Genomic DNA, 25,050 nt, shown 5'->3' with positions numbered 1-25,050 from the left:
ATTAATAAATGAGTCTGATTAACTCAAGTTCAGGTTCAGAGGGTGATTAAAAATATATACATAAACATTTATCTTCCAGACATACTTCCTATGGAATTATGCATTTAATGTCATTATTATTTCCTCTTTTCAGAATTTTTTTGCCTCTAAATCTTTTTACTTGTTTAATTACTCTACCAAGCATCTCTTAAAAAAAAAAAAAAAAAGAAGAAGTTAAGGGCCAGGCATGGTGGCTCACACCCGTAACCCCAGCACTTTGGGAGGCCAAGGCAGGTGGACCACCTGAAGTCAGGAGTTCACGACCAGCCTGATCAACATGGAGAAACCCTGTCTCTGCTACACATACAAAATTAGCCAGGCGTGGTGGCACAAGCCTGTAATCCCAGCTACTCAGGAGGCTGAGGCAGCAGAATCACTTGAACCTGGGAGGCAGAGGTTGTGGTGAGCCGAGATTGCACCATTGCACTCCAGCCTGGGCAACAAGAGCAAAACTCCATCTCAAGAAAAAAAAAAAAAGTTAAATAGTAATGGTGATATATATTCTTGTCTCTTCCCTTATGTAACTGAAATGCTTCTAGTATTTCCCTGTTAAGAACTCAATTGGCATTTAAGAATCCAAATCTGGCCAGGTGCGGTGACTCATGCCTGTAATCCCAGCACTTTGGGAGGCCAAGGCAGGCAGATCACTTGAGGTCACGAGTTCGAGACCAGCCTGGCCAATATGGCGAAACCCCATCTCTACTAAAAATACAAATGTAGCCAGGAATGTTGGTGGGCACCTGTAATCTCAGCTACTCGGGAGGCTGAGGCAGGAGAATCGCTTGAACCTGGGACACAGAGGTTGCAGTGAGCCGAGACAGTGCCACAGCACTCCAGCCTGGACGACAGAGTGAGACTCCGTCTCAGAAAAAAAAAAAAAAAAGAATTGGCTGGGTGCGGTGGCTCACTCCTGTAATCCCAGCCCTTTGGGAGGCCAAGGTGGGCGGATTGCTTGAGGTCAGGAGTTCGAGACCAGCCTGGCCAACATGGTGAAACTCCATCTGTACTAAAAACACAAAAAATTAGCCAGGCGTGGTGGTGTGCACCTGTAATCCCAGCTATTCAGGAGGCTAAGGCAGGAGACGCTTGCACCCGGGAGGCGGAAGTTGCAGTGAACCAAGAGTGTGCCACTGCACTCCAGCATGGGCAACAGAGCAAGACTCTGTCTCAAAAAATAAATAAATAAATAAATAAATAAATAAATAAGAAATATGTATTAATCAAAATTAATAATCAAGTTTAAATGTGAGAAAAATTGATATTTTATGCTTTACAGAAACAATAATCAAAGAAAACAATAAATAATCAAAGCAGTGAATATCTTTCACCCAACATCAAAAGTCCTATGGATGATGAAGAACTTATACCCAGTTTGAAGAATGTTGGCTTATAATACCCCTTGGCATACCTCTTCCCTACCCCAGAGGTAGAGTTAACACAGAGTAATCTCAGAGAGTAACAGAAACCTAAGGCAATCTGGGCATGTTTCCTCTGTGCAACCAAGAAGAAACTAAGTAGCACTGCTATCATTTATTAACTACTTACTATTCTTTCATTAATCAAATATTTACTGAGAGCCAACTATGTGCTAGCCATTGTAAATGGTGAAGATGGAACAACTAAACAAAAAGACAAGTCCCTTCTTTCACAAGCTTGAGTCTAGTTACAATGAAGAAAATTAAAGTGCAACTACACATTTCATGCATAGATAGGTAGAATATACATATCTTCTAATCAAATTGCTTTCACACAACATATATAACTTAAAATCCTCTATTTTCATTTAATATGACATTGTAAACTCTCATCCCGTTCCTTCCATTATAAATGCATGGTTATGGCCGGGCACAGTGGCTCACACCTGTAATCCCAGCACTTCAAGAGGCCGAGGCAGGCGGATCACCTGAGGTCAGGAGTTTGAGACCAGCCTGGCCAACATGGTGAAACCCCGTCTCTTCTAGAACTACAAAAATTAGCCGGGCATGGTGGTGCATGCCTGTAGTCCCAGCTACTCAGGAGGCTGAGGCAGGAGCATCGCTTGAACTCAGGAGGCAGAGGTTGCAGTGAGCTGAGATTGCGCCACTGCACTCCAGACTGGGTGACAGAGCAAGACTCTGTCTCAAAAAAAAAAAAAAAAAATGCATGGTTATGAGATAGCTGCTCCGCACGTAGCACGATATCCACATTCCAGACAGAAAGGGGAAAAAGAATGCATGCACACTGAGCCTGCCCCACCCCATCCCCACACCTTTAAAGAACCGCCTGAGTGGCCAGGTGCAGTAGTAGCTCACGCCTATAACCCCAGCACTTTGGGAGGCCTAGGCGGGCGGATCACCTAAGGTCAGGAGTTCGAGACCAGCCTGGCCAACATGGTGGAAACCTCTTCTCTACTAAAAATACAAAAATTAGCCGGGCATGATGGCGGGCACCTGTAATCCCAGCTACTCAGGAGCCTGAGGCAGGAGAACCGCTTGAACCCGGGAGGTGGAGGTTGCAGTGAGCCGAGATCACGCCACTGCACTCCAACCTAGGTGACTAAGTGAAGACTCCATTTAAAAAAAAAAAAAAACTGAGAAGCCCAATCTAACAACTTTAACTTACATCAACAGGAGGAGCTAGAACATGTAGAGTTTGGGTTTTTTGTTTTCTGTTTGTTTTTCTTTAAGCAGAGCAAACAAGAACAGGACTTTTATAGCAATAAAGAAGGGAATGGATATTGGGTTAGCCACACGTGGCAAAACAATTAACAGTATCTACGATTTAATATATTCTCAAATAGCTTTCAATTATGTAGGAAGTTAAAATATCACTTAAAATGAGATACATTTCAATATGTGCATATACAAATATGTGTATGTATTTGTATGTATATGCATATATATCTACATATGTATATAGGTAAAACCAAACTAAGCATACATGATAAACTGAACCATTTGCTATAATAAGAGAAAATTAGGAAGATATTTCCAAAGAGAAACAGAAGATTCCAGCTTACTTGGTAAGTCCTTTTAGGCATTTGCTAAGAAAAAAAAAAATCAGCCGGGCGCAGTGGCTCATGCCTGTAATCCCAGCACTTTGGAAGGCGAGGGAGTTAGGAGGTTAGGAGTTCGAGACTAGCCTGGCCAACATAGTGAAGCCCCGTCTCTACTAAAAATACAACAACAAAAAAATTAGCCGGGTGTGGTGGCCGGCACCTGTAATGCTAGCTACTCGGTAGGCTGAGGAAGGAGAATCGCTTGAACCTGGGAGGCGGAGGTTGCAGTGAGCCGAGATCGCGCCACTGCACACCATCCCGGGCGACAGTGCGAGACTCTATCTCAAAAAACAAAAACAAAAAAAATCAGGTCTTGGAAAAATAAAGCATTTCAGTAACAAAGAGAAAACTTCAAGGCTCCTTAAACATGGCTTTTAGATATCACAACCATTATTTCCTCCCCTCTGGGGAACCTCTCGTGGAGGACAGAAGTGAGAAGGGAGACAATACACCTCCGCTGGGGCCCAAATGACAAGGCCAGAGCTTACTCTGCGTTCCCCTCCCCCGCCGTGGGAGGGCTATCAGAGGAAACTGGGGTTTCCAACTCAAAACTCAGTGTCATAGAAAAATCCCCTTTACTATCACGGGGCCGAGCTGTCTTCTGCTCTCACATATGGCTATGTGTGACATTTGGTCAAAGACACACAAACACAGTCTCAACTCCACGCACACCCAGTGCTTCACAGTCACACACCCACCACTGGACACAAAGTCACAAGCACCCACCCTCCATACTCCCACACAAGGACACACAGTCACAACTACACAAGTACAAAGCTCCCTATATCAGCACACAGACGAACATATATATGGTCACAGAGTCACAATCACACACCCACCGCGGGCACACAGTCACAGCTAACCCACACCCTCACACAGCGTTACACAGTCATACATTAACAGTCCTAACATAGGGACTCACGGGAAACCCGCAGAGTCCTCCCCACATCCGTACATAAGGTGTCACACACAATCACAATCACACACACACTGTGCTAGGACATACAGTCACAAAATCACAATTTCACAACCGCCCTTCCTCGGCCCGTTCCGCCTGAACAGACTTAATATTCAGTCTCAACCTACACACCGGATTCCAGACGCTTCACCTCCAACCTCCCCCAGATCCAGTAGTCTCCGAGCTGACCCTCTCAGCCCAGCACCTGGGTCGCGTGCAGTTCTCCACGGAGCCGCGGGAGTCGCGAGGGGAGGGGCCGAGGGCGCGGCGCCTTCTGGGAAATGTAGTTCAGCGCCACGCCCGCGATGAGCAAGATGGCGCCCGGCTGGAGCCCAGCCAAAGGGATTACCCTCATTCCCGAACCGTGTCTGAGAGTCTCCTGGGTGTCCTGGCTTAGTATCGCACCGTGGCTGTTACATAAAGTCAGCACAGCGTGTTTAAGCTGATGTTACATCTGTGGCACACCACTACCCAATCCCAGGGATAGAGTAAACTAAGACTAAGGCCTTACACCCCTGCCCCGGCCAGGGAGACAGTCCCACAAGCTCCGGCGGAGGAAAAGTTCGCGCGAAAAGCTGACTCAAACTGCTGAACCTTCTGGGAAATGTAGTCTACTCTCAAAAGAGTGGCACGGAGGACGGGCCAAGATCTGTCGATTCTGTCCGGTTCTGAGCCGGGGCCTGGCCCAGCCCTGGGGACCTCTGGGAGCGCTGCCCGCTGAAGGAGTGCGCAGGCGCGGAATCTCCGACTCGCCATGGTCGTCTTTGTCTGTTGGTGAGTTGGGTTTCGGCCCTGTGGGTCTTGGGTTTCTGGACACTGAAACGGGCCAGGGACGCTGGAAGGGAGGATTTGCAGTGCCTGCAACGGGGCTGGGAGTATGGAGGGGAGGAATCGCCTTCTGTGATGTGCAGTGATCCGAGCTTGTGTGGCTGGGGGCAGGGGTACAGTATGGGTGGGTTCGCGGGTGGGTGACCGAGAGTGTGAGGGGGTGTTGAGGGTGCAGAGTTAGTGAGAAACTGGTTCCAAGTTTGTGAGGATGGACGGATGGCTTTGTGAGGTAGTAACCTCTAAGCCTCACTTTTCTCATTTCTAAAATAATAAAGATGCGTTTTCTGGAAAATAGGAAACGGAAAAGGCTAAGGAATTGAGCGGATAAGTAATTTTAAACGTGATTTTTTATATAAAAGCAGACTTACTGTGGAGTAGAAAACAAAATCAGCATTACCTTTCCACTATTTTTTTAAAGAGGAAAGATTTCCGAAAAACTTGTTACTGGATGCCTGTACACCCAGTAGGCATTGACTTTTCTTAATACTTTGGAGAAACTTTGGTGCAGTTGCTTGGAGAAACCCTGAACTAAGGAATATCTTTAAGAGGTAGTTTCCAATAGTGCAGACGGCACAGAATTGGGAAGCTACTTGTCCTGCCTTTAGCGCAGAGGTCAAGAAACTCCCTAGTTCGTCAATGAGGGCAGCAATCTGACTCCTAATTTAATCAGGGTTTCCCCGGCCTTTTGTAAATATGGGGAAATTTTTTTCTTCTATACACAAAGATAGAAGTATTCTATCTTCAAGTATCTTGTCACACTTATTCTTAACATATTTTTCAATAAAATAAAAAAGTAACAGGGTTAATAGTTTTGAAATATACAGAAAAAGTAAAAGATACAAAGAAGACAGGACTTAGTTTCTGCTTTAACCCCTAACTATTTGTGTTTCTAAGTTTCTGGCCTTGATCATCTTTTCACCTCTAAGTACTCCTATCAGCAACAACATTACACTGCCATGGCTTCATCTAATACAGATGACTAATAAATGTCTGTTTCTGCTGGAGGCTTGTCCTGAGCTCCTAATCCATATTATCTAATTGCCCAATGTGCAGTCCACCTGGAAGTTGCAAGGGAACTTCAAGCTCTTTATGTCTAAAGAGCTCCTTCCTGCAGTCTGCCTCCATCTATTTCCCTCTGTACCTGTTTCAGCAATACATAGCACTGTCTAGCCATGTTCTAAGGCTCTTAAATCTTAGAGAAGGCTTCTGAGTAAGTTTGATCCTTTCATTTGTTATATCACATTACAAATTGTAAACTAAGGTTTCTCAGCACACATAATCATAAATGTATATGTTTGCTGAATCAGTGAATGAACATACAGTCAGCCCTCTGTGTCTGTAGGCTCTGCTTCCACGGATTCAACAAACATGAATCATAACTGTTGTTAAGCTTGCGATGGTTGTGTCTGTACTGTACATGTACAGATTTTTTTTCTTGTCATGATTCCCTAAACAATACAGTATAACAACTATTTACCAGATATTTACATTGTATTAGGTATGATAAGTAATCTGGAGATAATTTTAAAGTATATGGGAGGATGTGCATAGGTTATATGTAAGTATACTTCCATTCACTTTTTTTTTTTTTTTTTTTTTTTTTTTTGAGACGGAGTCTCGCTCTGTCGCCCAGGCTGGAGTGCAGTGGCGCAATCTCGGCTCACTGCAAGCTCCACCTCCCGGGTTCACGCCATTCTTCTGCCTCAGCCTCTCCGAGTAGCTGGGACTACAGGCGCCCACCACCACGCCCGGCTAATTTTTTGTATTTTTTAGTAGAGACGGGGTTTCACCGTGGTCTCCATCTCCTGACCTCGTGATCCGCCCGCCTCGGCCTCCCAAAGTGCTGGGATTACAAGCGTGAGTCACCGCGCCCGGCCCCATTCACTTTATTTTTATTTTTTTGAGATGGAGTCTCACTCTGTCACCCAGGCTGGAGTGCAGTGGTACAATCTCTGCTCACTGTAACCTCTACCTCCTGGGTTCAAGCGATTCTCCTGCCTCAGCCTCCCAAGTAGCTGGGGTACAGGTGTGTGCCACCACGCCCAGCTAATTTTTGTATTTTTAGTAGAGACAGGGTTTCACCATCTTGGCCAGCCTGGTTTCGAACTCCTGACCTCAGGTGGTCCACCTGCCTCAGCCTCCAAAAGTGCTGGAATTACATGCGTGAGCCACCGTGCCTGGCTTTATATTTAAAGTATAAGGGACTTGAGCATCTGCAGATTTTGGTATCCACAGTGATCCTGGAACCAATCTCCTGTGATATCAAGGGAAAACTATTATTATAGGACACTTATTATATTTAACTTCTCCTAGTTAAGTAAAATACTAGTCCTCTAAATTTTTTAGAGCTCTGACCTATAAATGCCATCAGAATAATTTCCTGTATTTTTTCCGTATCACTCAAGATTGGTTACTTCATATTTATGAGAAAAGTGTTATGAGGAAAAATTATATTCAAAAATGTGACTTCAGTCAGGAGCAAGGTCACAAGTGACACCTGCTTGAAGGAACCTGCACAGGTTGTGATTGTGGATAACTCTGGCATCTTAGTCTCTCATAGTTTCTCTGTGTAACCTAAATTCTGAAAATAAGGTCCCTTCTGTTTCTCATTTTTGAAATGTTTAGAGCTTTTTTTTTCCTTCCTTGAGACGGAGTCTCCACTGTCGCTTAGGCTGGAGTATAGTGGCGTGATCTTGGCTTACTGCAACCTCTGCCTCCTGGCCTCAAGTGATTCTCCTGCCTCAGCCTCCTGAGTAGCTGGGATTACAGGTGCCCACCACCATGCCTGGCTAATTTTTGTATTTTTAGTAGAGACAGAGTTTCACCATGTTGGCCAGGCAGGTCTTGAACTCCTAACCTCAAGTGATCTGCCCGCCTCGGCCTCCCAAAGTGCCGAGATTACAGACGTGAGCTTCCGTGCCCAGCCATTGAAATGTGTAGAGCTTTTGAATGGCATAATGGATCTGGCCTAAGACGCTATGTACAAATACTCTTTTTCCATTTGCTCACATGTAGGCCAAAGCCAAAGAGTCATCATTACTTTGTTCTTTTTCACAGGCCCGCTTCCTTGTACATCCTCAGGAGCTGCAAAACCTCTTACAGTTCTAAGGGCTCTCCCTGAATTTTGGGATGCTGCTTTGTTCCCCAACCATAACATCCAAGTCCAGTGTCATTTTTCTGCTCACAAGTTTAAAGTCAGCACTTAAAACAAGAACAGCAACAGATGATTGAGAAAGAAATGTAAACAAGGTTCTCTTTGTGTGAGTAAGCAAGAACCTGGTAGGTATGAATGAGATAAAGACTTATTGCAGTTATTCAGTGAGAATTTGCAGCCTCTGAGTTGTGGGGTTTTTGTTTTTGTTTTTTTTTTTTGAGATTTTCATACTAGCCTTTGTCTTTTAGTGTGACTGTTGCTGGGAATTCTTTAGATACCTAAATGACATTTCCAGACTGTCTTCCTGAATCTATGTATCCCTTTTATCAGATTCTAGAGGACTGATTGCTCTTCTAAAATCTATTCTGGATGCCAGTAATTCTACATCATTTGCAGCCTCAATTTTGTGATTTTTTTACAGCCTCAATTTCACTTTTCTTCCTTTCACTAACATTCTCCATTTTTCACTTTTCCCTGTATGCCTAGATGCATTTCCTTAAGCATTCAGTCCTTCATAGATCTGTTAGCTTTCAAAAACTAGCATGTAAGTTATTTTCTTTAAAATGTAATCATTCTGGCCAGGTGTGGTGGCTCACACCTGTAATCCCAGCACTTTGGGAGGCCAAGGCCAGCAGATCACGAGGTCAGGAGATCAAGACCACCCTGGCTAACACAGTGAAACCCTGTCTCTACTAAAAATACAAAAACAAAATTAGCCAGGCGTGGTGGCTGCCGCCTGTAGTTCCGGCTACTCAGGAGGCTGAGGCGGGAGAATGGCGTGAACCTGTGAGGTGGAACTTGCAGTGAGCTGAGATTGTGCCACTGCACTCCAGCCTGGGCAACAGAGTGAGACTCTGTCTAAAATAATAATAATAATAATAATAAATGAAAAAAATTAATCATTCTATGTGCAACTATTATGTATCAATAAAAAAACTTTCAAAAACTAGCAAGTAGATTCTTTTCTTTACGTTTTAACTTTCTATCATTCTTTCTCCTTCCATTGTTATATTCCTCAGAATTGAATTTTACTTCCTTACTCTTGTTTTCGATTGTCTTCCTAACTCCAGCCATCATAGGCCAACACTGTGTCACCTCCTGCTTTTTAACAATATTACAGGCTTGGGGATTAGTGCTGACTTCCTATTAGTTCATTTCCCTGTTAATTTTAAAAAGAAATAATAATGGCTGGCCATGGTGGTGCATGCCTGTAATTCCAGCACTTAATTCCGCCGCGGCAGGCAGATCATGAGGTCAGGAGTTCGAGACCAGCCTGACCAACATGGTGAAATCCCGTCTCTACTAAAAATACAAAAATTAGCCTGGCGAGGTGGTGCATGCCTGTAATCCCTGCTACTCAGGAGCCTGAGGCAGGAGAATCACTTGAACCCAGGAGGCGGAGGTTGCAGTGAGCCGAGATCGCGCCACTGCACTCCAGCCTGGGTGACAGAGTGAGACTCCCATCTCAAAAAAAAAAAAAGAAATAATACTGTTGTCAAAATTTAATATGTATACTTGATAGAAAATTAAAACAATCGGATATGTCTCTTCATTCCTGGCCCTCAATCCCCTGTTTCCCAGAAGCAGCCACTGTTAACAGTGTCTGCTGTATGCTTCTAAATGTTTTTATGAGGATACAAAAAGGCTTTCAAGTAGAGCAGTGACATGATTTGACTGTGACAAGATTACTGTTGCTGCTGTGTTGAGAACTGTAAAGAGGTGAAAGCTAAAGTAGCAAGACTGGTAAGGAGGCTGTTAAATAATCCAGGCAAGACATGTGGCTTAGACCTTGGTGGTCACAGTGAGGATTGTCCAAAATAGCCAGTAAGCGACAAGGTTGTAAAAAGTGTGTAATCTGACTGAAAGAGAAGTATCGTTTGAGCAACAAGGAGAATGAGATTGCTATTTAAAGAGATGAGAAGAATTTGAGAGGAGTTGGTTTGGGAGCTGGAGCAAGAGTTTGAATAGGGGCAGGGTAAGTTAGATCACTATTAGACATCCAAGTGGAAATGTTGAGTAGTCAGCTGGATATTTGAATTGATTGTGGAGGAGAGAGGTCCAGGCTGGTGATTAGTATTTGTTAGGCATCTCAGATTCATGATATATAAAGCAATAAAAAGTGTACTAATCACAGTAAAGCTAAGTGACTATAATAAACCTCAAAATGCCAGTTTAAGGAATATAGGAACTGATTTCTTAGTCACATAACACTCATGTGGTGAATAGTCAATATTTGCATGCTAACTTTGGTGCTTATGGTCCCTGAAGGATATGGATTCCTCCCAGGTTCTCTCTTTATTATCTGGTTGTGGTTGGAGCTGGATCAACAATGCACCCTGGTTTCAGCCAGATAGAAGATGGAGGAATTGCTACTCTAGGACAGAAGTTCAGCAAGCTTTTTCTGTAAAGGGCCAGATGGTTAATATTTAAGTCTTTGTAGGCTACAGGGTCTCCATTGCAGCTACTCAACTCAAGCATTATTCTGTGAAAGTAGTCATGGACAAGAAAATAAATAAACATGGCCATGTTCCAGAAAAACTCTTTTAGTTTGCCAACCTTGTGGTGTTTTTGTTCTTGTTTTTGTTTTTTATTTTATTTATTTATTTTTCGAGATGGAGTTTCGCTCTTGTTGCCCAGGCCAGAGTGCAATGGTGCGATCTCGGCTCACTACAACCTCCACCTCCCAGGTTCAAGCGATTCTCCTGCCTCCACCTCCTGTGTAGCTGGCACTACAGGAACATGTCACCATGCCCAGCCAATTTTTTGTATTTCTAGTAGAGACACGGTTTCACTATGTTGGCCAGGCTGGTCTTGAACTCCTGACCTCAGGTGATCCACTCGCGTTGGCCTCCCGAAGTGCTGGGATTACAGGCGTGAGCCACCGAGCCTGGCACCAACCCTTGTTTTAACAGGTCACTATTTACACATAATACAATTAAGAGTTTGCTTGCCATTACAGCATTTTGACTTATATTTTGAAAGCATTTTTTATTTTATTTTTTTTTTTATTTATTTGAAATGGAGTCTCACACTGTCACCTGGGCTGGAGTGCAGTGGTGCGATCTTGGCTCACTGCAAGCTCTGCCTCCCAGGTTCAAGTGATTCTGCTGCCTCATCCTCCCAAGTAGCTGGGATTACAGGCGCCCACCACCATGCCTAGCTAATTTTTTGTATTTTTAGTAGAGACGGGGTTTCACTATGTTGGCCAGACTGGTCTCAAACTCCTGACCTTGTGATCTGCCTGCCTCCGCCTCCCAAAGTGCTGGGATTACAGGCGTGAGCCACCACACCCAGCCTTATTTTATTTTTTGAGACAGTCTTGCTGTATCACCCAGGCTGGAGTGCAGTGGCACAATCTTGGCTCACTGCAACCTCTGCCTCCCAGGTTCAAGTGATTCTTTTGCCTCAGCCTCCTGAGTAGCTGGAATTTACAGGTGCCCACCACCATGCCTGGCTAATTTTTGTATTTTTAGTAGAGACAGAGTTTCACCATGTTGGCCAGACTGGTCTCAAACTCCTGACTTCAAGTGATCTGCCTGCTTCATCCTCCCCAAGTGCTGGGATTACAGGCATGTGCCACTGCGCCCGGTCCTGAGAATATTTTTTAAACCATGGGATAAATGTTGAAAGAACCATTTTACTTGTTATTCTGATTATGTTTTCTAGTTCAGTTCAGCATTGTCATTTACAGTGTTAAAAATTCAATTCTGATAAGTGTGTGAAGGATTAGGGTTTTAATTACAAAGGAGATGTAATTTTTAATTTTCTTTTGGATTGTTTGGAATATAGTAGCATAAGTCCTGATCTGTTATGCATCATACCAATTTTCATGAATTTTTAAAAAGTAATTGGAAAACTTAAATAATACCATTATCTAATCAAAGTTTGGTAAAATTCACATGCTAAGCCATCCATGCTTTGGGCTTTAAGGAGCAAGAGCTCTATTTTTTCCTTTTTCTTCTTTCTTTCTTTTTTTTTTTTTTTTGAGACAAGGTCTTACTGTGTCTCCCAGGCTGGAGTGCAGTGGCATGATCACAGCTCACTGCAGCCTTGAACTCCTGACTCAAGTAATCCTCCCATCTCAACCTTGTGAGCAGCTGGAACTACAGGCGCCTGCCAGTACACCCACCTAATTTTTAAATTGTTTGTAGAGACAGGGTCTCACAGTGTTGGCCAGGCTGGTCTTTTTTTTTTTTTTTTTTTTTTTGAGATGGAATCTTACTCTGTCACCCAGGCTGGGGTGCAGTGGGGCTATGTTGGCTCACTGCAACCTCTGCCTCCCAGGTTCAAGTAATTCTTCTGCCTCAGCCTCCCGAGTAGCTGGGACTACAGGCACTCGCCACCACACCTAGCTAATTTTTTTTGTTTTTGTATTTTTAGTACAGACGGGGTTTCACCGTGTTAGCCAGAGTGGTCTTGATCTCCTGACCTTGTGATCTGCCTGCCTTGGCCTCCCAAAGTGCTGGGATTACAGGCGTGAGCCACCGTGCCTGGCTGCCCAGGCTGGTCTTGAACTGCTGGGCTCAAATGATCCACCTGCCTCACCCTTCTAAAGTTCTGGGATTACAGGTGTGAGCCACCACACACAGCCCTATTTTGTACTATGTTTATGTTTCTGTTTAGGTTTTCTGTCTTTTCTGGTTTCAGTTTGCATAGGTTATACTTGCTAAGTTTTCTATTTGCATGGGGTTTAACAAAATAGTCTGTACTGTCCAGATTTTCTATCTATAGTTATTTCCAAATATCTTTTTCTTTTTTACTCTTACTTCTTTTAAGTTTTTCCCTAAGAATCCACTCATGAATTTATTATTTCTCTTTTTCTGTTTGTAATACATTAATTTCTTTTTCCTATTTTTACTAATTTTCTGTTTTTCTTTTCTTTTCTTTTTTTTGAGACAGAGTCTTACTCTGTTGCCCAGGCTGGAGTGCTGTGGCACAATATTGGCTCACTGCAACTTCCTCCTCCCGGATTCAAGCAATTCTCCTGCCTCAGCCTCCCGAGTAGCTGGGATTACAGGTGCACACCACCACACCTGGCTAATTTTGTATTTTTAGTAGACATGGGGTTTCACCATGTTGGCCAGGCTGGTCTCCTAACCTCAAGTGATCTGCACACCTCAGCCTCCCAAAGTGCTGGGATTACAGGCGTGAGTCACCGCGCCCAGTCTGTTTTTCTTATATTTACTTTTTCTTATGTTAATTACTTTGAGTGCTTATTTTATTACTTTTTTTAAAATGATGTAAGCTTTTATGCTAAAACTTCATTCTCCAAGCATTAATTTTCCCTGGCCAAAGGGTTTGTTCAAACCAATAGATTTTGAAATTTACAAGTGAAAGGTTTTGTTTTTGTTTGTCATTTCTATGTGTTGGGTTTTTTGTTTTTTTGGTCAGAGTATTTTGTCCATCCTTTACTACTTTGTGGAATAGGCTACTATATGGGCTGATTTTGAGAATGTTCTTTGGGCATTTAAAAAGGTGGTTTATAATCTATTTTCAAGATATAGGATAAACTGATTAATAAAATATGTTATAAATGTATATACATTTTTCTTTATATTGTATTTTATGGATTTGAATTCAGAGGTTGAGAGTGGTTGTTTTCTCGGTTACTAACGGGGTTCTGAAATGTTACCCCCAGTATGTTATACCCATACTTCCCCTTCTGACTTCTGATACTAGTAAGATCACTGCTTTTTTATTAAAGCATTTGTAAGCATTTACATAACTATAACATTGTAAGCATTGTAGACTGGTAAACCAAATGATTTGCTATGATTCGATTTGATTTCTTCTGTAACGTTTTGCTTGTCTTTTAATTAATATTTGCTGCTTTGTTTTGTTTGCTTAGTTTTCCATTTTTGCGTTTTGATTCTTCCGAAGCTTTCAAACAGAACTGTAAAACCTAGAAGTCTAGGTTGGAAGTAACTTATGGTTAGGATTATCCATTGTCTTGCAATCTGATGCCTTTTTGATGTGGTATGTCTTTTTCTTTTATTTCCTTTTAAATGATAAATAATGTTTTGGAACATTTAGGTTTTTGTTTTTTTTTTTTTTTTTAAGATAAGGTCTCACTCTTGCCCAAGCTGGAGTTCAGTAGCGTAATCGTAGCTCACTCTCCTGGGCTCAAGCCATCCTACCATCTCAGCCTCCCCAAGTAGAAGGGAGTACAGGTATATGCCACCACACCCAGATAATCTTTTTTATTTTTAGTAGAGACAAGATCACACTGTGTTGCACAGGCTGTTCTCAAACTAGGATCCTGTTTTTATCCCTAGCTGAAATTTTGTATTGATGTGCTTTCGCTAGGATCTTTTTAAATGGAATGTTCGTTGTACTCAATGGGCCTGTTAAGTATGTAGACTCATGATTTGTAATTCTGGGAAGTGTTCTTTATTAGCTCTTTGAAAATGTCCTGTATTCATTTTTCTTCATACTTTCTTTGGAACTTCTTTAGTAGATGTTGGACCTTCTAGATTCTTCCACTAACCCACTAATGTTCCAGTTATTACACTCTTTCTTTCTCCCTTCTTCCATTCTTCCTTTTTTTATTCTAGGAGATTTTCTAGACTTTCTTTCCCCAACATACTGAATTTTTAAGATCAATTTAATATTGTTTATTTCTAAAAACACCTCTTTATAGAACACTGTTAATATTTCATTGCAGTGATAATAGTAATCTCCTAACTTTCCATGATATTAATTGTAGTGTTATATGGGTGAGTTTTTCTGCTGTTTACCTTGTATTTTGTTTGATCTGGCTTTGATGTTAGGGCTTTCATCAAATGTTTTCTGATCTTTAGCTCTACATTAATTTGTGTACATAAGCGGGGCTTGTAAAATGGTGGTTTTCACTGTGCATCAATCAGTAATATAGATGTGTTTCGTTAGATGATTCCAAATGTTAGCATCTGTAGGTGTTCTCATGGTCTTCTCATTTTTTCAGAAAATAATTCTTCCGGGCCTGGTGCAGTGGCTCATGCCTGTATTCCCAGCACTTTGGGAGGCCAAGGCGGGTGGATCATGAGATCAGGAGTTCAAGACCAGCCTGGCCAACATGGCAAAGCCCCGTCTCTAACTAAAAATAAAAAAATTAGCCGGGCGCGGTGGCAGGCGCCTGTAATCCCAGCTACTCGGGCAGCTGATGCAGGAGAATCCCTTCAACCCGGGAGGCAGAGGTTACAGTGAGCCGAGATCGTGCCACTGCACTCCAGCCTGGGCAACAGAGCGAGACTCCATCCCAAAAAAAAAAAAAAGAAAGAAAAAAGAAAATAATTATTCGATCATCTGACACCTAGCAACCACCAGCATTCTCGGAATCTAACAGTAGAAGAGCCTCTGTTACACGTATAAACTTTTACTCATTCTTCTCTTACTAGGATGCTCTCATTACCTTGCTGGTCATCACTAAATTTGGAGCCTCTTGGTTTTGTCTGGATGATAAACTTCACATTTCTGTCCAGCTAGGAGAGTTCAGGGCATTAGCTGGTCCTTTCACAGTCATTTTTTAAGCCCTGCCTTCCACTCTTGCCCAGTTTCTCCACTAATAGAGCCTATCTGTCAATATCTGCGTTACAGACCTGTGAAGGTGGCACCCACATCTGCTGGCTTTTCTTTAAACCACTCAGTTCTGCTGTTAATTTACAGTTCTCTATTTACTTTCTTTCCAAAATTTCCTAATACTTTTTTTTTTTTAGAGACAAGGTCATACTCTGTCACCCAGGCTGGATTACAATGGCATGATCATAGCATACTGTAGCCTCTAACTCCTGGGCTCAAGCGATCCTCCTACTTCAACCTCCCAAGTAACTAAGACTACAGGTGTATGCTACCGCGCCTACCTAATTTTTTAAATTTTTGTAGAGATAAAGCCTTGCTGTACTGCTTAGGCTTATCTCAAACTCCTGGCCTCAAGCAGTCCTCCTGCCTTGGCCTCCCAAACTGCTGGGATTACAGGAATGAGCCACTATCCCTAGTCCTCCTAATACTTTTTGTCCACTGATATCTTCTTAACCTTTTAGTTCTTATGTGTCCCTCTTCACCCTTTTACTGTCATTTTAATGGTGTTGCGGGAAGACATAGAAATAAGCACCTTATTTAAACTTTTCTGTTCATTTTATTTTTGCCCTGTCTTCCTGTGCACTCCCAGTCTTTTAAGTATTTGTCCTTTCATCCTGTTTCTCACCTATTCTTTATGTTTTAAAGACCGAGTCAGCTGGGTGCGGTGGCTCACGCCTGTAATCCCAGCACTTTGGGAGGCCAAGGCGGGCAGATCACAAGGTCAGGAATCAAGACCATCCTGGCCAACATGGTGAAATCCCATCTCTACTAAAAATGCAAAAAATTAGCAGGGCATGGTGGTGGGTGCCTGTAGTCCCAGCTACTCGGGAGGCTGAGGCAGGAGAATGGCGTGAACCCAGGAGGCGGAGCTTGCAGTGAGCCAAGATCGTGCCACTGCACTCCAGCCTGGGTGACAGAGCAAGACTCCAACTCAAAAAAATAAAATAAAAGATCAAGTCTTGCACTGTCACCCAGACACTGGCACAATCATAGCTTATTGCAGCCCTGAAATCCTGGGCTTAAGCATTCTGCCCACCTCAGTCTCCTTAGTAGCTAGGACTACAGGCACCATGCCTGGCTAGTTTTTAAATTTTTTATAGAGACGGGAGTCTCGCTATGTTACCAAGGCTGCTCTCAAACTCCTGGCCTCAAGCAATTTTCCTGCCTCACCCTTCCAAAGTGCTGGGATTATAGGTGTGAACCACCATACCTAGCCTTGTTTTCTCTCATTTTACTGATTTATGAAGTGTGCTGCGTTACATTTAAAAGCAGTTAAAATTACACATACCTGGGAATGTTATTTGTATTTGAACTTTATTTTATAATGAGACTAGGCTTGGATAAAGAATCTATTTTACAGCCGTGCACAGTGGCTCATGTCTGTAATCCCAGCACTTTGGGAGGCTGAGGCGGGTGGATCACCCGAAGTCGGGAGTTCGAGACCGGCCTGGCCCACATGGAGAAACCTTGTCTCTACTAAAAATACAAAAATTAGCCAGGCATGGTGGCGGGCTCCTGTAATCCCAGCTACTCGGGAGGCTGAGGCAGGAGAATTGCTTGAACCCAAAAGGCAGAGGTTGTGGTGAGCCAAAATCGCACCATTGCCCTCCAGCCTGGGCAACAAGAGCGAAATTCCGTCTCAGAAAAAAAAAAGAATCTATTTTATAGTAACACATTTCTGAAATTATATTAATATTGGGAAACTTCAAAAGTGTTAGTGATGTTATGTTGATGATAATGATAACCTAATTTATTGGATGCTTATTACATGCCAGGCACTATATATTATATTAACTCTTTTTCAATGATTTTTTTGTACTTCCTTTTAGAAGAAGCCTGGGAAGTTTATAAACAGATAAAGACACAACATGAAAGACTTGTAAGTTAAGTCTCATCTTTCTCTGTGAAAATACGGACTGAGGGAAAATTTAGGAAATAAAGTATTTCCTCTGAACACAGTCATTGATTCTTCAAGACTACCCTTCTGTGTATGGGACTCAGTTTAAAAGAGTTTGAAACATAATTTACACACAATTTATACCTAAATATGAGAGAAGCTGTATAAGAACCATTAAGAATATAAAGAGAATGTTACATTTTATCCCTTTTTGTAATCATCTCATCTCAGGGTAATCAATGTGAGAAAAGTCTTCCATCATAAATTTAACTTCATTAGATACCCGAGAATTAATATTGAAAATACGCCATATGAATTTAGTGAATGTGGGAAAGCTTTCATCCTTATTATGAGGGAAATCTCCTGATTAAATTCACGTGCATGATAGGCATGTTGGAAAGTCTTCAGCATGAATCAGATCTCCTTCAGCATGATCAAATTCATACTGGAGAGAAACCTTATGAATGTAATGAATGTAGAAAAACCTTTAGCCTGAAGCAAAACCTCATAGAGCATAAGAAAATGCATACTGGAGAGAAATCACATGAATGCACTGAATGTGGTAAAGTGTGCTCTCGAGTTTCATCCCTTACTCTACACCTTAGAAGTCACACAGGAAAGAAGGCATACAAATGTAATAAATGTGGAAAAGCCTTCAGCCAGAAGGAAAACTTCCTTTCTCATCAGAAACATCACACTGGAGAGAAACCTTATGAATGTGAAAAAGTTTCTATTCAGATGCCAACCATCATCAGACACCAGAAAAATCATACAGGAACCAAACCCTATGCATGTAAGGAATGTGGCAAAGCCTTTAACGGCAAAGCATATCTCACTGAGCATGAGAAAATTCATACTGGAGAAAAACCATTTGAATGTAATCAGTGTGGAAGATCCTTCAGCCAGAAGCAATACCTCATTAAACATCAGAACATCCATACTGGAAAGAAGCCCTTTAAATGTAGTGAGTGTGGAAAAGCTTTTAGCCAGAAGGAAAACCTCATTATACATCAGAGAATCCATACTGGAGAGAAACCTTATGAATGTAAAGGGTGTGGGAAAGCTTTCATTCAGAAGTCAAGCCTCATTAGACACCAGAGAAGTCACACAGGAGAGAAACCTTATACATGTAAGGAATGTGGGAAAGCCTTCAGTGGCAAATCAAATCTCACTGAGCATGAGAAAATTCATATTGGAGAGAAACCCTACAAATGTAATGAATGTGGAACAATCTTCAGGCAGAAGCAATACCTCATTAAACATCACAATATTCATACAGGAGAGAAACCCTATGAATGTAATAAATGTGGAAAAGCCTTCTCTCGAATCACGTCACTTATTGTACATGTGAGAATTCATACGGGTGATAAGCCTTATGAGTGTAAGGTCTGTGGGAAAGCCTTCTGTCAAAGCTCATCTCTTACTGTGCATATGAGAAGCCATACAGGTGAGAAACCCTATGGTTGTAATGAATGTGGGAAAGCCTTTTCTCAGTTCTCAACCCTTGCTCTGCACATGAGAATCCATACTGGTGAAAAACCCTATCAGTGTAGTGAATGTGGGAAAGCTTTCAGCCAAAAGTCACATCACATTAGACACCAGAGAATTCATACTCATTAAAGTTCTCTATGAATGCCTTGGATTTAGCAAAACGTTCAGCAGATTTTACACTTAATAGTGTATTGGAAAATTCATTTTACATTAAAGTGACATGAATGTGGGAAGTCCTTCAGCAGCAATTCAAAACTTAAATACTATGATGTTTAATAAGTATTATAGTATAAAGAAAACCCATACCCCCAAAACTCCCACAACAAGCATTATCTATGCTGTACTTCTAGGAGTATTCTCGTTAAAGTTAGGATCTAGTCATGGACGCTACTTAACGTGTTCCTGGAAGGCCTACAGATGCATAAGAAATAGATATGAGACGTCTGAGGATTTGAAATTAAGAGACAAAATTATCATTTTTGTGATGTTTTGCTACATATATGACTTGTAAAACTAGAATTATCAAAATTATTTGTTGTTGAAGCAGTCATAAAACAGACTGAGACAGAATATTGGATTCAGAAATATGTGCATGAATATATGGGGAATTGGTAATTGATAGAGATGGTATCCCAGATTGGTGGGGAAATCATGGATTATTTAAAAATTAATTGACTCTTCATATGGAAAAATAATCTCTCCCATCATCCTATGATAAAATATTTTTATTATGAATTCTTGAAGTACCGAAGACTAAAATGCAAAAAGCAATACTTAATAATAGAACAGTGTTATAAGAAGATGTTTTTAAAACCTTAGGGCAGGGAAGAATTTCTAAAACATTCCAGAATACCCAGTAGTTCCACTCTTGAGTATGGTAGTCCCCTATTTTCTGCAAGGGATGGACTCTAAGACCCCCAGTGGATACCTGAAACCCAGATAGGACCAAACTCTATGTCTATGTTTTTTTCTTATATATACATACCTATGATAAAATTTAGTTTACAGATTAGACACAGCAAGAGATTTAAAACAATAATAAACATAATATGGAACAATTATAACAATATACTGTAATCATAAAAGTTATGTGAATATGATCTTTCTCTCAGAATACCTTATTGTACTGTTCTCAACTATTTATGAACTGTGGTGACCACAGGTAACTGAAACCATGGAAAGCAAAGCTGTGGATAAGGGGGAACTACTATATATATGCATATACCCAAGAAACATGAACACAGGGAGTCATGTACTGGTGTGTAGCTGTATAATTCATTGCACCATGAGTTATAGTAGCCAGAATTTTGGAAACAAATGCCATCTCTTGTGAAATAGATGAATAAAATGTGATATAGTAACATAATAGAGTACTCTCTAGCAGTTAAGTGACAAATTAAGTCTATATATTAACAGAAATATTTAAAAAATTAGAGTGAAGAAAAATGATGAACATATTGTAATGATGCTTCTGTGAATTTCAATAAAATCAACACTAACCAGCCCTCATACTAAGAATTGGTTATGGATAAATGATGTAAAACTAAAGAATGGATTGAAAGGATATGTATGTACTCAATTCCCAAAAGTGGAGTGGTTACCTCTAGGAAGAAAGGAGGTGGAAGGGAAATGTTACCAAGCATGGTAGTTAAAGGATACTTCAATTTTGTATCTATTTCTTATTGAAAAGAAACATTCTAAGTAAACATAAGGAAATGTTAATTCTGGGTGGTGGTAATATTTGTGTTCATTCTATCATTCGTGCTATTTATTTCCTTAAACTTCTGAAAATTAAAAAGTCCAGATAGGAGTGAGGAAGCTGTACATAAAACATAATGGACTTACATTCCTAGTCAGATACTAATATTCTATAGAAGATATTTCTAAAATCATATCTTTAAAATATGAAATAATTTTTAATTGGGGTGGCAACTTAAATGCAATTAAACTAACTCATGTGTCACAAGAGTAAATTTTACATAATCTGTATGTAGTTCTAATCTGTATATAATCTTAGAGGTTATGATTTGCCACAGGTTGGTTGGATCACGTACATTTAAGGATCATATTATTAAATAATATATGCACAGACATGGAGAGAATTAGTTTTTACTAAAACATTTATCAGAAATTTTAATACTCTGCATAACCAGTATTAGCATTAGAAATTAGCCACTTTTAAAATAAGAAAACTGTGTCACTCTTAAATTTTTTTTATAAGCCATTGAGTAAAACATTAACTCCTGGATTTCATCTTCTCTTTTAACCTGCAGACTACATGTCTTTCTCAATTATGTCAGACACACCCAAGTCAATCGCAACCCCCTTGTTACCTTGGGAAGATAGTGCTGAAAAAGGAGATCTTCCACCTAAACAGTGTTCTTTTATTTGAAGCAAATGTTTTTGAGAATTTCTGTTTACTTGATTTCTTTCCACAATAAATTGACAGAGAAAGCTACTCATGATTTTTTTTTTTTTTTTTTTTGAGACGGAGGTTTGTTCTTGTTGCCCAGGCTGCAGTGCAATGGCACGATCTTGGCTCACTGCAACCTCCGCCTCCCATGTTCAAGTGGTTCTCCTGCCTCAGCCTCCTGAGTAGGGGGGTTACAGGCATGTGCCACCATGCCCGGCTAATTTTGTATTTTCAGTAGAGAAGGAGTTTCACCATGTTAGCCAGGCTGGTCTCGAATTCCCGACCTCAGGTGATCCACCCGCTTCGGCCTCCCAAAGTGCTGGGATTACAAGCGTGAGCCACCGCGCCTGGCTATCTTTCATATTTTTGAAGTGTTTTGTCCATGTGCTTGTGTAGCCTTGAAGCCACCAGAATAACTAGGACTCAAATTCAGACCAAACCAGGAGGACTATCTTTTTGTGCCATGAGTTAGCCATGGTCCTGGACCCAGCAAAAAGAATGATTATGATGGTCAGAGTAAGATGAGCAATTGCAACATCATATTCTCTAATATTGTGTACTGTAAATTTATTCAGCTGCCCCTTGTTTACTCACAGTTTGCTTATTTGCCACCATAAGAAATGCTACAATAAAAATTCATGTAATCACCCCTTCAATTTGAGTTGTTTTTATTTCTGTGGGTCAGATTACAGGGAAGGGACTGGTAGATCAAAGGATAGATGTTATTTTAAATTTTTTAATAGATGTTGTCAGTCAGGTCCAAAAGAACAACATATCCTCTGGCTCTGCAGTAAATCCTATGATGCTACTTAATTGTATGCTTCTTTGATGAGTATAAACCTCATTTGCTCCCAGATTTGCTTCTTTGAGAGTTTTCATATTGTTAGCTCATTTTTCTATAGGATTATTTGTCTTTTTACCCCCCTTTTTCTTTTCTTGAGTTAAGGTCTGGTCCTATCACCCAGGCTGGAGTATTGTGGCACAATCTTGGCTCACTGCAACCTCCACCTCCCAGGCTCAAGCCATCCTCCCACCTCAGCTTCCCAAGTAGCTGGGACCATAGGCATGCACCACCATGCCTGGCTGCCTGGCTATTGTTTTACGTTTTTTGGTGTTTTTGTTGTTGTTGAGACAGAGTGTTGCACTGTTGCCCAGGCTGGAGTGCAGTGGCGCCATCTCGGCTTACTGCAACCTCCGCCTCCTGGGTTCAAGCGATTCTGCCTCAGCCTCTGAGTAGCTGGGACTGCAGGCGTGCACCACCATGCCCAACTAATTTTTGTATTTTTAGTAGAGAGTGGGTTTCACAATGTTGGCCAGGATGGTCTCGATCTCTGGACTTCATGATCCGCCCACCTTGGCCTCCCAAAGTGCTTGGGATTACAGGCTTGAGCCACCAGCGCCCAGTCTAGTTTTCTATTTTTCGTAGACAGGGTTCATGTTGCCCAGACTGGTCTTGAAATTCTGAGCTCAAGTGATCCACCTACCTTGGCCTCCCAAAGTCCTGGGATTACAGGCACGAGCCATCGTGCCTGGCCATTTTATATTAGTGTATTTTTAATATCAAAGCTAAATATTTAGACAAATAATTGTCTTCTAATTATAGCCAACTTGGTCACACACAAGATTTCTTGCATAAATTTATCCTTCATGAATTTTATAGTTACATGTAGTTAGGCATGAGCAAGGCAGGTGAGGGCTCTCTGCCCACCAACTAGGAATGTCAGGTAATAGTTTGGCAGTTTTGACATTGCCTCTTTAAAAATGATAATTCTGCCGGGTGCAGTGCCTCACACCTGTAATCTTAGCACTATGGGAGGCCAAGGCGGGCGGATCATTTGAGGTCAGGAGTTCAAGACCATCCTGACCAACATGATGAAACTTTGTCTCTACTAAAAATACAAAAATTAGCCAGGCATGGTGGCGTATGCCTGTAGTCCCAGCTACTCGGGAGGCTGAGACAGGAGAATCACTTGAACCCGAGAGGCAGTGAGCTGAGATTGCATCATGGCACTCCAGCCTGGGTGATGGAGTGAGACTCCGTCTCAAAAAGAAAAAAAAAAGATAATTCCAAGGAGGGACAAGCTCCTGATGGTCCACACCTGTTAACATTAAAAGTGTTAACTGAATGCAGTCCCAGGGAGAAGCAGCTTCTTGGCCATGTGTGTTAAGAGACAAAATGGTGACATGACCTTCCAGGGGCACATGCCACCAGATAAAGGAAAAACGCCTCAGATGGGCATGTATGTAACTCCCTAAACATGCTGCATGTGCTCATTTCCCAAGGGTAAGGAAAGCACTGTGCACTGGGGAGCCCACCCTAAGGGAAGAATCATGGGAAAGAGGTGAATCTATAAAGTCCTAGGATCAAGGTTAAAGTCTTTTTTTTTCGAGACAAAGCCTTGCTCTGTCACCCAAGCTGGAGTTCAGTGGCGTGATCTCGGCTCACTGCAACCTCCACCTCCCAGGTTCAAGCGATTCTCTTGCCTCAGCCTCACAAGTAGCTGGGATTACAGGTGCACATCAGCACGTCCAGCTAATTTTTGTATTTTTAGTAGAGATGGGGTTTCACCATGTTGGCCAGGATGGTCTCAATCTCCCGACCTTGTGACCCACCCTCCTCAGCCTCCCAAACTGCTGGGATTACAGGCGTGAGCCACTGCACCAGGCAAAGACTTTTTTTTTTTTTGGTCTTTTCTCTCTTGGACCTTCAGGCATCTGCTTGGCTCTCTTCCAAGTGAATTTTCCTTTCTTTACTGTTCTAAAGCCTTTTAAAATAAACTTCCACTTGTGCTCTGAAACTTGCCTTGGTCTCTTTTTCTGCTTCCCCTCAGTTGAATTCTTTCTTCTGAGAAGGCATGGGCTGAAGTTTCTGTGGTCTCGTATGAATACGCCACTGGTAATGGGGTAATTCAGATCTCTGTCTCCACTAACTTTATCACAACTTATTCAGACCTTTGACAACATGCTTTGACTTTCCACTTTGTCCTGTGCTTTCTTTAAAAAAAAAAAAAAAAAAAAAAAAATCACTTTAGGACCAATATTTATCACATAAAATTCTTTCTCATACAAAGTCATTCTCTTTTGCTTTTAACTTGCCTTACCAAAAATGTATCTTCATATTAATAACTTTCTTTACATCTCTCTGTCCTATTGCTTCTTTTCCTTTTTTTTTTTTTAGATGGAGTCTCACTCTGTCTGCCAGGCTGGAGTGCAGTGGCGCCATCTCAGCTCACTTCAACCTCTGCCTCCCAGGTTCAAGCAATTCTCTGCCTCAGCCTCCCAAGTAGCTGGGATTACAGGCCCCCACCACCATACCCAGCTAATTTTTGTATTTTTAGTAGAGACGGGGTTTCCCCATGTTAGCAAGGCTGGTCTTGAACTCTTGACCTCATGATCCATCCGCCTTGGCCTCCCAAAGTGCTGGGATTACAAGCGTGAGCCACCACACCTGGCCTATTTAGCGTTTTTATAAGATTTAAAATGCCAAGAACAAACATTTGTGTTCAACAATCCATATTTTGGTTTTTTAATCTTATCTGGTAACAACGAAGACATTTAGTAAGTATCTATTAATTAAGTAACATAATGGTAAGATGTCAAATTACATGAAAAGTCTTTTTATGTCTACCCCATTTGCATTTAACTAATTGGTTTTTTTTTTTTTTTTGAGACAGAG

The 25,050-nt window shown here is 41.5% G+C and overlaps 1 protein-coding gene across 9 annotated transcripts; it reads left to right on the top strand.

Annotated features, from left to right (window-relative positions):
* The first annotated feature begins 4,324 nt into the window (after window positions 1-4,324).
* Window positions 4,325-22,030, top strand: ZNF260 (zinc finger protein 260). 9 transcript variants are annotated; one of them, XM_063614153.1, is made up of 4 exons: window positions 4,330-4,808; window positions 7,920-8,141; window positions 13,865-13,992; window positions 17,403-22,030. In XM_063614153.1, the coding sequence occupies exon 4, from the start codon at window positions 17,795-17,797 to the stop codon at window positions 19,088-19,090; it is 1,296 nt and encodes a 431-aa protein (XP_063470223.1). In that variant the 5' UTR covers window positions 4,330-4,808; window positions 7,920-8,141; window positions 13,865-13,992; window positions 17,403-17,794; the 3' UTR covers window positions 19,091-22,030. The 9 variants fall into 9 exon arrangements, with proteins under 9 accessions (XP_055095677.1, XP_055095680.1, XP_063470223.1 ...); XM_063614151.1 differs by having other exon boundaries at window positions 4,349-4,808; window positions 7,920-8,122; XM_063614154.1 differs by having other exon boundaries at window positions 4,349-4,808; window positions 7,920-8,145.
* The last annotated feature ends 3,020 nt before the right edge of the window (window positions 22,031-25,050 follow it).

Source organism: Symphalangus syndactylus, chromosome 13 (assembly GCF_028878055.3).
Source record: "Symphalangus syndactylus isolate Jambi chromosome 13, NHGRI_mSymSyn1-v2.1_pri, whole genome shotgun sequence".
Classification (NCBI taxonomy): Eukaryota; Metazoa; Chordata; class Mammalia; order Primates; family Hylobatidae; genus Symphalangus; species Symphalangus syndactylus.
Note: the sequence above shows the minus strand (reverse complement) of the source record. Positions and strands in the feature narration are given on the sequence as shown.

Coding starts and splice junctions, on each gene's coding strand:
- ZNF260 (XM_055239705.2), top strand. CDS start 17,795: ATGTGGGAAAGCTTTCATCCTTATTATGAGGGAAATCTCCTGATTAAA.